At 44.2% G+C, this 18,103-nt stretch overlaps 1 protein-coding gene across 1 annotated transcript; it reads right to left on the bottom strand.

Annotated features, from left to right (window-relative positions):
- Positions 1-1,117: 1,117 nt before the first annotated feature.
- On the bottom strand, positions 1,118-16,521 carry LOC144738842 (BICD family-like cargo adapter 1; the record flags this gene model as incomplete). Its single annotated transcript, XM_078621837.1, is given in 14 exon segments — positions 1,118-1,216; positions 1,312-1,541; positions 3,482-3,595; positions 4,641-4,728; positions 5,748-5,830; positions 7,219-7,339; positions 7,409-7,521; positions 8,273-8,425; positions 9,627-9,809; positions 10,471-10,565; positions 10,568-10,616; positions 11,135-11,254; positions 15,113-15,328; positions 16,276-16,521. Coding segments are annotated over 14 exon segments (1,910 nt in total), but the record flags the coding sequence as incomplete, so codon positions are not given.
- Positions 16,522-18,103: the final 1,582 nt, after the last annotated feature.

The raw sequence follows: 18,103 nt of genomic DNA, 5'->3' as shown, positions 1-18,103 counted from the left end.
ATATCAGGGGTGTCAAAACCGGTCCTTGAGGGCCGCCTATCCTGCAGGTTTTCGATGTCACCCTGCTCCTACACACCTGACTCAAATTAGCAGTCGGGCCTCTGCAGAACTTAAGAGACTGATTCAGGTGAGGTAGGAGCAGTGTGACATGGAAAACGTGCAGGATAGGTTGGCCTCGAGGACCGGGGATCGAGGACCCCTGCTCTATATCAATGATGCCAGCTTAAATCGGTGTACCACCAGTGCTAACCTGTGTCTCTTTGTGAGTCTTACTTTCAGATATCAGTGTTGGTTCATACACAACTTACTGACAAACACACACACACACACACCACCAGTCTCCAAAGAGAGGCCACACTTACACCTGGTGGACAGACCTACCCACTGCAACTTGTCGATTTCCTCCACTACGTGACTCTGCATCCGGTTACCACAAACACTCATTTCACTCTGTGTGTGCATGTACACACACATACACCAATAGTGACGAGCAGCACCAGCAGGGGGCACCACCAAAATGCACCTCCAACCTCCACAACCTCCCTTTTACTGCTCTTTATCAGTATGTGAATGAAAGAGTGAAAATAGCAACAACAATCTTGCACTTGTAGTTAAACTACAAGTCCAGTTGCTGACGGATTATCCAAGTAAGGTACCATAACGTGGATGACTGACAACCTTCAAAGACATCTAGCAATAAAAATGTTTTCAGTCATTTGTCATCATTGTCATGTTTTACTTACATATGCACAAATCAAATCATCCTTTAACATTATTACAGAATTCAGCAAATATAAGCTGTGTGTGTGTGTGTACATAGAAAAAAAAAGTCTGAATCAAAACCAAGAACTGTTTATTCATACCTGTTGCAGCTTCATCGATAAAAATAGTCAACAATAAATAAGTCAATAAATAAATAAATAGATAGATAAACTAACTAAGAAACAAACAAACAAAGAGACGAATGAATAAAGTTACTGGAGACTACAACTATGTACACATCTTCTTCTACTACCGAACAACTATCCTATGCTATTACTCTACGATACAACTATTTACACGACTTTTGGGCTTCCATCTAATCCGTTCCTTGGTGGCTGCTGAGGAGCTGGCTCACCAGGACGTGAAGGAGGTGGAATTAAGGCGCTCCCACAGCTTCCGCTTTATGCACCGTCCGAGAGCCAAAGAGTACGGACGACGTCGGCCATTGCTGAACCTGTGCGGAGTGAAAGAAAGTGGAATGTAAAAAACGCATGGTTCAAAATGACTTGAGAATGTGCTAATGATGTGCTATGTTTAAGGTAGACATACTTCAGCATGTCATCCACCACCTCATGGTAGATCTGCTGGTATACCACCGCTGGGAGGTTGCTCATCAATAGTGGTTGGTCTGTCGTCAGAGGAGTGGGTGGCGGTGGGCTGGGAGCAGCACGGACAGCCGGCAGGTCGGCAGGATCGATGGAGATCCTCTGAACTGACGCTGGCTCGGGAGAGGCAGGTCGCTTCCGCTTCCTGGAGGACTCCTGTGCCGCTGGTCGGACCTGGGCGGGTTCAGCAGAAGATTCAGTCAGACTGCGGCAACTTTGTTCATCGTGTGACGGCAGCTAACAATGAGCTAGCACATCTGAATGAACTGAACGAGTGCAATTAGCACTGTGGAGCTGATACAAATCATTTACTATTTGTCATGTACGTGTGTATTTCCGTGGTTTGTGAAGATTAAAACATCTTTAATAGTCGTAGGATTATTTCCATGGAAAATATTTGGGGTGAGGAAAGTGTGTTGAAGAGATGGAAAGAATACTTTGAGGAATTGTTAAATGAAGAAAACGATAGGGAACGTAGGAATGAGAAGCCAGAAATGATTAGGAAGGAGGTTGATCAGATTAGAAAGGATGAACTCAGGAAAGCTTTAAAAAGGATGAAGAGTGGCAAGGCAGTTGGTCCAGATGACATACCAGTGGAGGTATGGAAGTGTTTAGGGGAAGTGTCGGTAGATTTTCTGACTAGGTTGTTTAACAAAATATTAGACAGTAACAAGATGCCTGATGAGTGGAGGAAGAGTGTTCTGGTACCAATTTATAAGAAGGGTGATGTACAGAGTTGTAGTAACAACAGAGGGATAAAGTTGATGAGCCATACCATGAAGGTTTGGGAAAGAGTAGTTGAAGCCAGGTTGAGACAGGAAGTGGAGATTTGTGAACAGCAGTATGGTTTCATGGCCTAGAAAGAGCACCACAGATGCAATATTTGCACTGAGGATGCTGATGGAGAAGTACAGAGAAGGTAGGAAGGAGCTGCATTGTGTCTTTATAGATTTAGAGAAGGCATATGACAGGGTGCCAAGGGAGGAATTGTGGTTTTGTATGAGGAAGTCAGGAGTGGCAGAGAAGTATGTTGGCTTGGTGCAGGACATGTATGAAGGTAGTAGAACAGTGGTGAGGTGTGCTGTTGGAAGGACAGAAGACTTCAAGGTAGAGGTAGGACTGCATCAAGGATCGGCCCTGAGCCCCTTCTTGTTTGCTTTGGTTATGGATAGGTTGACAGATGAGGTCAGACAGGAGTCTCCCTGGACTATGATGTTTGCAGATGACATTGTGATCTGTAGTGAGAGTAGGCAGCAGTTGGAGGAGAACCTAGAAAGGTGGAGGTTTGCTCTAGAGAGAAGAGGAATGAAGGTCAGTCGTAGCAAGACAGAGTATATGTGCATAAATGAAAGGGAGACCAGTGGAAAAGTGAGGTTACAGGGAGCAGAGGTGGTGAAGGTGCAGGAGTTTAAGTACTTAGGATCAACAGTGCAGAGTAGTGGAGACTGTGGAAGAGAAGTGAAGAATAGGGTGCAGGCAGGGTGGAACAGCTGGAGAAAAGTGTCAGGAGTGATTTGTGACAGAAGAGTCTCAGCTAAGGTGAAGGGAAAGGTTTACAGGACTGTGGTTAGACCAGCTATGATGTATGGTTTAGAGACACTAGGCAGAAGACAGGAGGCAGAGCTGGAGGTGGCAGAGTTAAAGATGCTGAGATTCTCTTTAGGAGTGACCAGGATGGACAGGATTAGGAATGAGGTCATCAGAGGGACAACACAGACAGGAAGGTTAGGAGAAAAAGCTAGAGAGGCTAGATTGAGATGGTTTGGACATGTGCAGAGGAGGGACAGTGGATACATTGGTAGGAGAATGTTAGAGATGGAGTTGGAGGTAGGAGACAGAGAGGAAGACCAAGAGGAGGTTTATAGATGCAGTGAGGGAGGACATGGAGGTAGTTGGAGTCAGAGTAGAGGATACAGAGAACAGGGAAAGATGGAAATCAATGATTCGCTGTGGCAACCCCTGAAGAGGGACAAAGCCGAAAGGAGAAGAAGAAGAAGAATATATGCCCGATGTGAAAATGGTCAGAGTTCACATATCAGTGTCTGATTTTGTCACAGTTCAGTGTTTTGTGTTTCAAGTCAACAAGGAGAAACAACCAAATACTAATGTCTGACCTGGGCCGTGCTGCAGCAGGGGCAGGAGGTCCTGACCTTCCTGGTCTGACGGGCTGTGATCTTCCTGCGGCTGGCGTAGCTGTGGTCCTGCTGCTGGGCGACTGCAGAATCATACTGCAATGACACACAGGGGCACAAGAGCAAAAAAAAAAACATTTGAAAATTAAATGAATTTCATTTCAGTATTACTTCAAACAGACTCTAATGTGTACACACTGATCAGTCCCTTTCGAACCATTGCAAGAGACATTCATGCCCACAACTCATAGTATGAGGCACTATCGTTTATAAACTATACTATCATTGGCATGACTGGAGTAAAATTGTGTTGTTTGCTTTGGCACTAGTAGTATCATCAGCTGTCTTTATGGCACGCAGGTAATGTGACGTCATTGTGACACTTTTCCCGCCCCTTTTAACTGCTTTAATGAGGGTTCCCGCCAATGGTAACGGTCAGTCCCTTACAAGTAACTATATATAGATATATACTGTATATATATACTCTCTATATACTGTATATTATATAGTATATACTCTTTTTTAGATTCTCCGATACACAGGGTCACCGACGCTGCCTCTCATTTTACTCATGGGAATTTAGATCTTTTTTTTTTTTTCAATTTTATCTTTTTTCTGCAGAATGCACGACATCATAATCCCATTGCGACAGATGAATAGTTTGTAGAGAAAATTTGTAATATAATTTCAACGAGGTATTAACGAAAATCACCTACATTTAAGAATAATGTACGTGGAACTGATTTATCAGAGAAATTGACGAAATGCAATTGTAGAAGCTAGCTAGCTATGCTGGTCAGAGCAACGAAAAAACACAGAAAAACGTCCAGCTGTGCTAATCATAGCTAACTGCTATCATGGCCGTGATAGCAGCTAGCTACGTTTTTTTTTTAATCACACTGGTGGCGATAAAACTCTTAATTGCAGATTTTGTCTACTTAGAATGCGATAAAGACCGACGAAATGTGCAGAAAGGTACCCAAAAGTACAGATTTACACATGAAATCATCATTTCTTTTATTCCGTCAGTTCTCCAAATAACCAAAACAACCATAAAGCTGATTTCTCCTAGTTAATCCCCTCCTTGTCATATTTCCAAACGCTAAACACCATCGACTATTAACATGTTTTCAAAACTTACATCGCTCATGATTGAGGTTCGTTGTCTCTCTCGTCCCAGGGAAACTTCAGGAAACTGCTGAAATCCAGAAGTGGAGGTGTTAAAATCCCTGGAAAAGTCAACGAATCCGCGCAAAGAAAGTTGGTGACTACTTACCCGGGTCTGCTGGACATTGTGATTTCGTTATCGCGGTACAGTTCAAACCACGTCGGAATGATGCACGTGGAGACCACGCATAGCAACCGTGATCTCGTCCCATGTAGTCAGTAGTACTGACACCAGCCACCAGGGGGAGTCGACAGTCGACAGATTCTTACTTTTACTCAGCAGATATTTATATTCTAATATAAATGCAAAATCATGAAAGAAGGGAAAGGAGTGTTTGATGTTTTATGAAATTTTTCAGCAGTAATTCCACATGCACAGACAAGAAACAACAAAATCTAAACAATGCAACATCAATACTGAACACAGTTCATGTCACTTTTTTTAGAAACCCCAAATAAAAAAGAAATTATAAAAATAATAACCATTTCAGTGTACATAACGTCATGCAGTGTTTCTCATACAATTTCTTTTTCATTTCAGCTTCTAGACAGAAAAAATGTAACTTCCTTCAACCAAAGACAAAAGTCATTTACAAATGCACTTTTTGATCTTTATTTCCCGACCATTCTTCTCCTATGAAGTCAAATTATCGTGAACAAATACTTGACGTCAATCCAGTTATTCCCATATAAAGTCATTAAGACAAATAACATCACATTTACAAACAAGGTACAATATTTACAGTGTGAATCAAACCTCCAGTATGTGTCAAACCACTCATGTTTAACACAGTTTAACAAAGGCTCAGTGAAATGTGTTCATAAGTGCCTCTTTGTCCGCAGCGGCGTTCATCACCCAAAGTCTCTATGGCTTTTTTTCCCTCCTTCTGCCACGTCCTGTCCTCTGCAGTCACATGCTGTTTTTTATTTGCCATACTGCGTTCCTTTGCCCCGTCTTAGCCAGTCCCTCCAGAGGAACTGGGTTTTGTCTGGATTAGTGTCCGAATTCCAGGTGGAGGGTGGCGACAGCTGGTGTGTCCAGGGGAAGACATCTTGTTGGCCTTGCGGAAGAAGGACATGCCATTGGAGGTGGGGCTTCTTCGGAGGCGGGTCCGACTGCTGCTGGGACCTCAGCTGCTGGTTGATGATGATCTGGATGTCATCCTGAGGAAATGTTGGGCAGAAAAGATGAGTCCTTTTTCCTATATTCCTCTATTATTCCTGTATGTAAGTAATGTCCTGACACTTTTATTTTTGTTTGGTCACAGTTTCCTATTATTGAGCCCAGCAAGTACCTTCACAGACAAGCCACACTTCATGGAATCAAATGCATCTGTACACTGAAGCCAAAGTGGAAGTGCTTTAAAACACATCATGCATCATATGCCTCCCGGCACCATTAGGATGTGTTGTCAGCCAGGAAGTCACACCGCAGATCTGATAAAGCATCTGATCACAGATAACAGATAACATTGTGAAACAAATTTCATTTCTGTCAAGTCAAAGTTTCATGTCTGTGAAGGTTCTAAGTCATTAGCTCCTGCTAACTTGCTGGGATTAATTATAAGAGAATCCACTGAATAAATTTCTTCTTGCATTTCTTCTTGTGGAGCTCTGAATATGTCTACTCATCAGTTCTTCTCACTAAACTTGTTCAATAACTGTTTAATAAAGCCAGATTGCCTCCATGGGAACATTGGGGTGTGTCAATGCAGCAAATCGGACAGTGCAATGTAGCAGGGCGTGTAGGCGTGTGTTGTGGGGGGGCACTAAAGAGAATAATAAGTCTCACTTTATAGCTACAGTTTTGTCCTTCAAACCTGTATTCTTCCTTCAGCAGAGGGCGCCAGTAACAGCTAAGACGAAATGGTAATCAAACAGATTCAGCACAAACAGGATAGATAGATAGATAGACACACACATAGATAGATAGACACACACATAGATAGATAGACGGACAGAAAGATAGATACTTTATTTTATCTCCGCAGAGAAATTCACAGAATGTCATTACTCATTTATTAGACATGTGGGTTAGTTTACTGTTTACTATTTCCACTGTGAAATGCTGTTGAAAATGTTCAGCATGCAGAACAAACCTCCTGGGAAGATTTTAAACTGACGCTGACACTTGTCATAGACACCTTCTGCTTTCAGCGAACAAATATAACTTGATTTAGAACATTACTCAGTGTTTTGGTCTAAATATTATCTACATTATCTCCATCCAAGCACCAGAGATCTGACCCACTGGCAGATGGTTCAGTTTGGCATCGTGACTCAGCAGCAGAAGGACTCATAACGGACATCTGACGTTCATTTTCCTCCAAAGTGACGGGACTGAGAGCGACACAGCTATTTAGGACTTCCCATTGAGGACACCGAACTGAGACGCATCATCTTCTAATGTTTTACCTGGGCCTGTGGAGAGTTCTGGCTCCTGAATTACATTTATTACAAAGCATGGGACATGTGCAGAGACATGTGCATGCAAAGACAGCTTTACAGGAAACTGACAAAAGGATGAGAAGAAGAAGAAGAAGGGACCTCACCTGCCAGGCCTCCAGCTCCTGGGAAAGCTCCAGTTTACGTTGGATAGCTTCTAATAACTGGTTGTTCAAGGACATCATGTCATTTTTATACCGCACCAACTCAGCCTCCATCAGGTTCTTCCTACAACCAAAGAATGAAACTTCATCACACTGATTGGATAAATTACACTAAACCATGAGGGTGACTCACTTGGCTATGGCTTCATCTCGGTCTCTGATGGCCTGCTGTGTGGTTTCAGTCTGCTGCCCCACACTCTGCAGCTTCTGCCTCATTTCAGTGTTCTCCTGCTGCAGCTGGGTGTTCTGTCGGAGGAAGATACAACTTAACAAGGACCTCTACCCAGAAAAGGAAAAAAAGAAAAATATAGATATTCTTTTTACTTTTCTTATTAAAACTTATTTTTTCAATTCTACTGTATATAATGTTTTTTTGGTTTTTTTTTTACAGTTTCTGACTGATCTGAACACAAATTTAATATCTTCTTCCTCTGCAAAAACAAAAATTGATGTCATAGAAAAACTTGTTTTTAAAACGTTCATCGGGTGAGCATATGACACCAAGACAGCGGTCGTTTCACAACGAGCCGCCACGGGCGCCTCCCTCCCTCACAGACGTCTCCGTTCATCGCTGGGTTACCTGATCTCTTAGCTCCTGTGCTGCACTCAGATTCCCACACTGATCACCCGTCTCCTCGACAAAAGCTGGATTCAACTGCCAGGACACAGACGTTAAAGATCAGATCAGATGTCAGACGTGCATTTCACCCAGATTCAATCCAAAAGAGGTTTAGTTATCTTGGCCTATTTGCATGGTGCTCTGACGACGACAGAGGAGGGCAGGTTACAAGGACAAACACGGGTTACTGGTTACATCCTATATGATTGCTAGTGGCAAGTGAAGGCTTAGTAAAACAAACTATCAGATATAGCAATTCACTGACATGACAGGATTAACACAGTTTTCCAGCAGTTCACATCTAACCACCTGTTTGTGTGTTCCTGCTCTAATATCCCTTTCATTTGAGACACTGTTGTCCTTGGGACTGATGCTCACCTGAGTGCTGGAGGCTTGTGCCAGGGTTTGGGCCACTCTCTTCAGCTGTTGGAGCATGACCTGCAGGTCTGCCTCTTGAACTGTGACCTCTGATCCTGCTTCCTGGGTCAGTGGCAGCAGTAACTGAAGGATGGCGCCCATTTCTTGTGATATCTTGAGACCAATTGGTGAAAAGGACAATTATTAACTATTGGGAGTCAACTTCACTTTTAAAGTAACGTCACGTAGAATCTGCTGAGAAACAGCGGCCTCTGCTGGCACATGTGGTAAATACAGGATACTTGCACCATATGTTACATGTCACCAAAAAATGACACATGTACTCGTTCGATCAGCTGTTGCACGTCATTGTCATTTAGGGTTATTGTCTCTTCAGGCGATACCACAAATGACAGCTACACAGAACGCTCTGCAGGATCAGCATACGTGTCGATCGTGCAGAGCGACACGTGTGTAACACGTTTCGCTCTGCACGTGTCGCTCCGGTGCATATATGCATATAATACGATACATTGGTTGAGAAGAGGCTTTGTGATAAATAGTGGGAATGAATATAAATCTCTTTTGAGCTGTTGCTGAGTTTGATTTTGATTTAATTTAGGGTTTTATATTTAATCTTTCCATATTTCTTATCAAAAGGCACTTTCAGGACACAGTTCGTAGAGCGACTGTATATTTTGCCTTCATTAAAGTTTCATAAGTTGATATAAAGAAATATATATTTTCAACTTTTCCTTGAAGCAGCAGTCTGTCAACACGTCACACATATAATGAGCAGGCAATACATGAATGGCTCAGAAGTGCAACAACATTTCACATTTTCCTGCTATAAAATACAGGTGGAACCCAGAAAGTGAGAATTAGAGGGCTGGGCTTCACTGTCAGCGTGTTCCCATCCAGACCTTGAACAGACTTCTGTCCTCGGCGTCCTGCAGCGCTGCTTATCTAATGTTCCTTTGTGGTGTCTTTACTTTGGAAATGAGGAACTTTGCTGCAGTGCGTCACTCTGGAGTCACACTGTCACTGAGAACTCGCACAAGATGTCCTGTTGGCGCACTTCTCTCAGCAGAGACCGCGTGTGTCAGCATCATCCCAACCTCAGTATCTCTAGATTAAAAAAAAACTATCATGATTTCCGTCACTTTTTTTTGGTTTCGAGTCGTCAGAGGAAGAACTGGAAACAGCCCCTGATGGTAGGATGACAGTAGATACTGTCTGAAACTTGCTAACCACAGTGTGGAGAGAACAACAGAAACATGCTTGAATCTTTTGTGTAAACCTACAGCTTTTCCAAAAAAACCCCAAAACATGTTTGCACAGAATGTACAGGAGTGTTTGCATGGTGCTTTGGTACCTCTTCTCTACTGACTCCAAGTTCTGCCGTGTCCAGGCTGCTCTCCAGCTCGGACAGCAGGGACAACTCGCCATGACTTGTGGATTCCTGCAGGGACACCTCCTCTTGAAGCTCCTCCACCTGGGCCTGGAGCTGCTGCGAGCGACCCCTTGCCACCTCCACCTCCTGCCACGCCTCGGCTAACTGAAAGCACACACGCACACGTTGAACAAACACGTGGCAGCTTATGTTATGGACACGAAATGAAAAAGTTGAAAGCAAACTAGATGGCAATCTTAATTAACAGCTAGAGATGAATGTGATCAAAATAATGCGCTTTGACCCGGGGCCAGATTTTGTGAACATCCGTGCAACAGACATCCTGACGTGCCAGATTCCAACCTTCAGCGGTGACATGAAACTACACCAGCACAAGTGGAATCCAGGGCTGCAAGTGGAAGTCGCAGTGACGGGGATGAGGCGATTGTTGTGCAATGCCTTCCACAATCCCAGTGAAACCAGGCCCGCCAGGCAGGGAGCAGAAAATCCTTTTGTTATTGAAGTTCTTTCATTCATACACCAACCACATGTTACACGCTGCTGTTCCTGCAAACACAGATAGCTGAAGAAAGACCGCAGCTCCTGTGTGTCTGTCTGCCTGGGCCTGTTCATTTAAGCTTGAAACTATCTTCTCGAGACATGTCTTCATTGTGACAACGACTGTCAAGAACTGAAAAGAATACGCCTTTTTTGTCACTGTAGCGGGGTAAAATGGAATTAGAGGTTTTGCGTGACAAAACTTTACAAACAATAATAAAAAGACACAAAGAAGTGAAGCCTTGAGCTGAATCTGTTCCGTGTGCACCTGTTGATTTTGCTGCTCGTTGAGTTGGTCATGCAGAGCCAGACGTGTGTGTAATGAGGCTAAGTTCGCCCGCAGCTCAGCGTTCTCCTGGCACACACTCTCCATCGCTCCTCTAAGACCTGCTCCTTCTGGGTGAGACGCAGCACCTGGACAAGCACACGTCGGAAAACTTAAAAGGACATTCTGTCAATTTGGACTTGAAACGCTTCACGTTTCCTCATTCTCACTCACTCGTGAATGTCAAAAGCTGTTTCTGACATGCTCAGATTGTCGGTGTCAGTGAGGTCATTGTTTCTGAATATGTGAACTACGTAGGTGGAAAATGTGACTTCATTGTCTCTGAAAAAAATACTGTTCAAAGTGTAAAAAACAAACAGGCACAGAGTTCTTCACAGTTTCTCTCTTTTGGAGATGAGTAATCAAAAGCATCAGATTGGTAACATGAAATGATTTTGTTCTCTTACTATAAAATCAGGAGGTGACTCATGTGTTTTATGTATTAGAAATGTTAATATAAAACACTGAATCAGCCTTTTTTCCATTTTTCATGGAATGGGATGAACTTGATGTGTGCTGTGGTCGTCGGTGTGAGTAAGCGGTGGTGCCATTATTCCAGTGTTCAATGACGTTTTTTTTTGCTGCTCCACATGTACGGGGTTGTTACCTGCTCCTTCATGGCGCTGATCAGCTCCTCGTCCTGCAGCCTGTTGTGGCTTCCTTTCTGCTGGAGCTCCTGTTTGAGAGCCTGCAGCTCCATGGACATGGCCCTCTCCACCTCCATGGCCTGACAACAGACACAACAGACACACACTCACAACAGCAACAAAAAACATTTTCAGCTGCAAAACAGCGTTTTGTTGTGAAGAAACTGTCAAGCCAGATGGGTGTAATCAGTAGATGCGCATTAGTTGACTTGAAACATGAAAAAAAATCTGCCTGGGGCACGAGGTTTAAGAGACTTGTGGCAACAATATTGAATCTAAAAATAGCCTAATTGCATTTTTGTTTGTAACCCAATTGGTGATCCAGTTCTTGCCTGAGGGTTCAGGGCTCAGTTCATGTGGCAAAAACAATCCGATGGAAGCAGGATTAGGTGGGTATGTGTGTTTCATCTTACATGGGTGGTACAATCGGCTAAGAAACACATCAATGTCTCAAAGACTAGTTCTAATTCTAAATTTACTGACACTCCTGTCGACTTCAGTGACAGGGAGCATTAAACAGTCATTGACTACACAGCGTCTATCACTGTACCATTCATTTGCACCGTCTGCACACTTTCGTGCACTTTTCCTGTACACCCACATGTTGTTGTTGTTGTTTTTGTTTGCCTGCTACTTGTTTTTTATTTAACTTTTGCCACAGAGACAACAACTGTCGGAGAGAAAAATCCTGGTGTGGTTCTTCATACTTCCGTACATAATTCCACCAACGGAGCAGAGCCAAGAAAGATGGACGCTGGTTTGTGGGGATAACACTAGATACTAAGAGAATAGCCTCTGTTGGAGGGTTTAGTCCAGATCACTGCAAATGGCAAGAAAACAAAGATGAAGCAGGGTGCGCTATTTGTCAAAAAGAAAAGTTAGAGACATCAGGGCACTGCAGGACTGCTCAACCAGTTCTGAAGCCCCGATGAACACAAACAAACATTGCCCTGTCTACAGATCCACCCCCCCAACACACACCCTCCTTCAGTCTGGGACCATTCATTCCCCTTAGTCAGCAGTTTGGAAGGCCCCTGTCAGGTCCAATCATCACTGAATAATACAAGATGAAAGATCTGGCCGGTAGCATATGGGACCGAGGGCTTCTTGGTCTTGTCAATGACATCATCATGCAACATTAGACAATAAATGTGGCAGAGGGTGAAAACTTGGACAGCAGGAGAGGAACGCAAAGAGGACAGCTTGTGTGCTCGTGTTTGGAGGGGCGTTCAGAGGACGCGAGGCCGGCATTCGTGGGCAAAATTAGCGTGTGTGCATGTGTGTGACGAAACTAAAGCGGGCAGTGATGGTCAGAAACAAAGCATAGCATGCAGACGCGCCCTGAGGAGGAGGATCCTGCATCCACGAGCCGTCGTTATCGCTGCAGCACGAGGCCCTTTCTACAAAGGAGGCAGCGACCCACTGAGAATGAACCCCAACAGGAGTGGAAGGAGGACGCTCCATTTGTTAAACACACAAAGCCTGAGATGATAGCCCCATGATGAGCCCCAGGTCAGCCCCAAACCCAAACGCTCCAGTATCTGGCAGCTGACTACCCAAGCTACAGCCGGGGCCCTCGGGGAGCGCACAGAAAGGACAGCTATCCCTTGGGATGATGGGATGTTTGGGTCTGAGAGGCAACATCAGAGGAACAAATGAAAGATTCAGATCTCTGCAATATGTAGCGCCTTTTCCTTTTGTTTGTCACGCTGGCGGTGGGGGAGCAGAGGTCAGGGGGGTTTGGACGTCTTCTTTTACGACAGTGGTGGCGTGTCACTGGGTGGAAAGCAGGCGTGAGAGGTCGGGCGGTAACGTTTTGATCTGGTTGATGATTTTCTCTGACGTCAACGTTAATGACTACCTGGAAGGTGGCAGAGGGTGTGGAGGGAAGTCATGAGACTGTGAGAAGGAAGTAATTCAATGATCATATTTTGAGTTCTTTTAATTAAGGATGACGTGACAGGGGATGTGACAGACAGACACACACACACACACACACACACACACACACCCCTCCTGCTGCTGTTTGTTTGTATTTATTTAGTTTGTGTGTTTGGATTTTGTTTTCTCCACTAAGTCCCATGTCACCTTGTTTGTTGTTTGTAATTTCACTAATGAAATAAACGGGGAAACACCATTGCTCAGACTGTATCAACAGCACATGTTTAAATCATATAATACTAGAAGTGTGTTGGGAGGGTTGAAATTAAGTATTGTTATATTAAATGTGTTTGGGTTTTTATTGGTGGGGGGTCCATTTCCATTTTCTTCCAAGATGTTTTAACATTCAGGCTGCTCAAACTTTGATTCCATGTTTTTCTTTGTGAAACATGGAAAGAAAAAAAAAGGGAAACTGAAACTGAGTTGAGTAAACAGATGAATAAATCACCAGAGTGTCGCAAGAATGACAACAGCTGTGATGATAAGCTACAGTGACATCACTCCGTGTTGTTTGTAATTCTTTCCTGAACATCAGTTACTGTTTAAACAGTCTGGAGGCATGTGACAAATTCACAGTTTTATGCAGCGACTTGCTCAGCGGCCCAGTGAAACCTACACGGCGGCGGTGGCTCCGTTGCTTTGCTGTGGTCACCAGTCATAATGAGCGTGAAGTCCGCGCCCATAGTCCTGCCAAGCTGTGGTTCCACTCACTGAGGATGAAATATCTCATGTTCTTTGAACCCTGCTTAAACCTATTTTTGTGTTAACGCCCCGCTCAAAAAGCAATTAGTGCGCAAAGAAAAAATTTCAAGTATGAAAACCTCACTACACAGGGACGCCACAAAAATGGTACGAATGCAATTTATAAAGTCTCCAAATCCAAATCTCCATTGTTGCTGCAAGAGGTGACGGCACGCCCGTCCAAACACACGTAACCGCAGATCGGAGACAACTCACCACAGCAGGTGGAGGCAAACACGCTTGGAACACGTGAGCACGTCTGGGGAATGGAATACCTTTCTTGTCTTTCTTCAGATCTGGTCTTCCAACTCTTGCAACCTCACAGTTTCCCCCCCATCTGTGGCCAAACAAAGCATTTTCTCCACGACCTCCTCCTTCAGGAACTCGAAGAGAGACGGAACCTTTTATCTGAATTGACTTTTTCCTGAACTTCAAGGGAAGACTAGTTTAAAGACATTCCTTGTTCCTTATTCCGTGGACCTTGACTCATGGGAGGTGTCTTCTGGATTCATTTTTAACCTTGCCTTTAGCTGGTGTTTCCTGCTTGTTTGTGGAACAGAACAGTCAGTACTTTCATGCAGTTGCTGGTGTGAAATGAAACACATCAGAAATGTAATGTCTAGACAAGCAAACCAGCGTTTCCCAGGCTGGAAAAGTATTTGTGGGCGACTCAAGGTTTCCCATCTGCGTCCAATCAGCTCCACTGATAAGACGTTGTACAACCCGTCACCTGTCCCCATGTACTCTGTGTCCTCACTATCAAGCTGTGAATAAATGACTAAACACATTAGTGATTACTGCCCACTATGTCATACAGTTACCTCACGCTGTTGATAGTTACAATCCCATCATGAAAAGTGGTCACTAGATTAGAACGTTCTGATACACTGAACTACTTCGTAACACAAATTCACAGTCAAATCTTTTGGTGTTCTTGACCTAAAAATCACGTCGTTAACTTTCACTCCTCTTCTTGTTTGCATAGCATTTGCATCCAGCACGGGTCATTTCTCATCTCGGCCAACAACTCCGGCTTTGTTTCATAACATCCGTGAGCTATAACCCAGTTGTCTCGCTCACTCAAAGCCCTTTTTTATCGCACGTATTCATAAAGTATTCTGAGTCAGGCCGATACCTGAGGTGGCTTCAAAGAACCCAGCTCGGGTGTTTGGATTGGGTGACTCAGGCCTGCAGCTGTGGAGGTCAGGTGTTTGTTTGTCACGGTTACACCCTCCTTCCTCTGATGCACAACTCACCGTGTGGAGCTGCTCCTTGAGCCGCTGAGTGTGATCGCTGTGCTCCATCTGAACTCGACTCTTGTCCCTCTCCGCCTGGCTGAGGGCCTGGGCGAGCTGCTCCACCTGGGCACTCAGATCCCTCACATCCCGCTCCAGGTCGCCCACCTGACTCTCCCACTGAGACTGGCAGCCCTCCAGCTTCAACCGCAGCTCATGCCGCCCCTGCTCCAGCTCCTGAAAGGGGGGGGGGGGGCACATGGAGGAGTTGTGACAAACAGTTTGAAATTCAACCTGAGCTTACAATGAGTATGTCATGAAAGAAAACCGTGTATACTCTGCTTTCACTGAAGTGGTCTGCTCTGGTCATTTTAAAGTGTGTAAGCATGGATGGGAAACAACTGCACATCTTTGGGTTAGTATTGGGTTATTATTTACTGCGTATATATTATTCAAGCTATTTAAGACAATCATTCTGATGAAACTGCAAAACATTTTATTGTTTTAAGAAAAGAACATGACATTCGCTTCTTCTTCCTAGAACAACAGTGTAGAATTCCTATTTCTGGTATAGGTAGACCCAGGTTTCTACAGTAAATGTTATCTCAAGTCCCCCAGGGGGAACTGGACATTTTTCCAGGGATCTGCTGCCAGACACCAGGTCCAGAATGAGCAGGATGGACGGATGTTTTTAGCAAAGCTCTTCAGCGGGACAGATTTCCAACATCAAGTTCAATGACACACAGCCCCCCTGCACATCCGTTACTCTGGTGATTTGTCATGAAGTGAACTGGATGAATCTGCACGTCCAATCATCAACCTCTTAAAATGATAGCCAATGTCGTTTTTTCCAGTGGTTAAAAAAAAATTGAAAAAACTGAACCAAATCATCACGAATAGCTGACCTAGGCAAAAAAGTTACATAATGTGAAGAAGGTGAAAACGTACATTTTACTGAGATTGAAATACACACCATAAACTGGTCTCCATTGAAAAATACTATAATACATTAAAAATATTGTCTATTTGTAGTTTTATTGTCGGTAGGACACTGATCTACAGGCAGGAGTTCATAAACATGCCGTTTTTTTAGTCCAGCACAGTTTGAGAGAACTCTTACCAACGACCTGAAGTTCTTTCCATGTCTCCCCCCGTGTCGTGTCCTCTCAGTAGCCGCCTCTTACCTCCAGTTTGTCCGTGTACTGCTCATGGAGTTGGTCGCTGTGCTCCTTCAGCTGCCGGTTCTCCAGCAGCAGAGCGTTTCCCAGCTGAGCTGCCAGAAGAACCTCTTCCTCCTTTTGTTTGAGAGCAGCCAGGAGTTCACCGGGGTCCCGGTAGTCTGTTATTTCCTCCGCTCCGTAGTCGATGTAGAAATCCTCCTCCAGCTCCATTTTCTTGGACGTGAAGCCCCATTCACTCAGGCGATTCATGGCGCAATGTCGGCGTCTTTCAGTGGGGAAAAAAAAAAAAAAGAATTTTGATTCTATTTTAGTTGGAAGTCGCAGAAATTGCAGAAAGTGTCAGACAAATGTCCCTGATGCAAACATGGCTGCAGCAGCTCTGTAGAAGGTTCCACAGTGAAAGTGGACTAAGGTCTGCTCTGACACCAGCAGATGACTGTGAGTGAGCGAGTGTGTGCGTGTGCGTGTGTGTGCGTGTGGGAGGGGCCTTCAGTCACCTGAGCAACAGTGAAAACACCTGTCCACATTTGACACTGATAGAAAACTACTCTGAGCCACAAGCAGAAGCTTTGATTACGTTTTACAGTGAAAAATACATCATCTTTGTGAAGACAAAAATGTCTATTCTTGTCTGTAATCTGCTGCAAAATACACCCATCTTCCATCTTCATTACTTCATCTTTTAAGGTAGTTTACATAATGACTAAGACAAGATCATATCAAGTGGGGTCCACAGTTAAAGTTGCATCAGGGATCCTTGATGTGACCAAGTTTGAAAAATGGACAAACATGTAACTAATTAAACATTCACATCTGATTCCATCTTAAATTATATTATCTTTCAAGAATAATTTTCTACCATTATCCAGCAAACTGAGTCCTTCAGTCATGTTTGGCCATTGGGACAAATACCTGCCGTTCTGCTGATCTCCACTAGTATTATTATGCTGACTTTAGGATAATGTTTCCTTCGAGACGATCAGAGTCAGGCTGCAACATCAGTGATTAGAAACAACAGAGCAAAGCAAATCCACTATGCAGACTAAGTGTGTGCAGCAGGAATATCATAAAAACACGTTGTATGCTCAGATTATAATACATATGATGTCACACAGACCTCCATGTTGGTGTCTGACAGTGAACGTCAGTGCCTATATAACTCCTTTCCTGATCGGATGCCACTGTCTTCTGGTCTGCCAACCCAGCAAGTGTTCTCTGTCACAGTCAGAACATAGGGTGGAGCGTCTGCCTGCTTTGTCTGGCTGCCTGCCAGAGGTCAAAGGTCAGCCCTCTGAACATTTTATTGAGTAGGAGGCAGTGTCAGGGGGCATAAAAAACAAAGCATCCTGACGCACGGCACAGCTTTTGTTGTCAGTGGGGCCGGAGCTTCTGTACATATGGCAGCAGGGTCCAAGCAAACGTAGAGACACTGTACATCAAGGCTCTGTACGCACAGCTGCCATTGTCTGCATTGTTCCTGCTCGGTTTATAAGCTGACGACGGAGCGGCTTGTGCCGTAAGGCTGACAGAGTGACTCGTGTCTGTTGTGTACTCCAGCTGGGCCGCATGTCTTCAAGGGAGAAAAGACACTGAGACCACTGGAGCAGAAGCTGTGGTCTGCCGGATGTTTTATTGAAGACGCTCACAAAATGTAGTTTCTTGCAGTAAAGTGTTGATTCAAGCACACAGAAGCTCAAAGAATCGCCTGCTAGTGTTTCCTGACATTAGTAACACACTGTACACAATTAATTTTTTGAGCATTCAGTCAGTCAAAGCAGACATGAGCTGCTTCACCTGTATGTGAAGGAGATGGTGGCCGTATGTGTGACGA

This window comes from Lampetra planeri, unplaced genomic scaffold (genome assembly GCF_965212315.1).
Source record: "Lampetra planeri unplaced genomic scaffold, kcLamPlan1.2.h2 scaffold_1185, whole genome shotgun sequence".
Taxonomy (NCBI): domain Eukaryota; kingdom Metazoa; phylum Chordata; class Hyperoartia; order Petromyzontiformes; family Petromyzontidae; genus Lampetra; species Lampetra planeri.
Note: the sequence above shows the minus strand (reverse complement) of the source record. Positions and strands in the feature narration are given on the sequence as shown.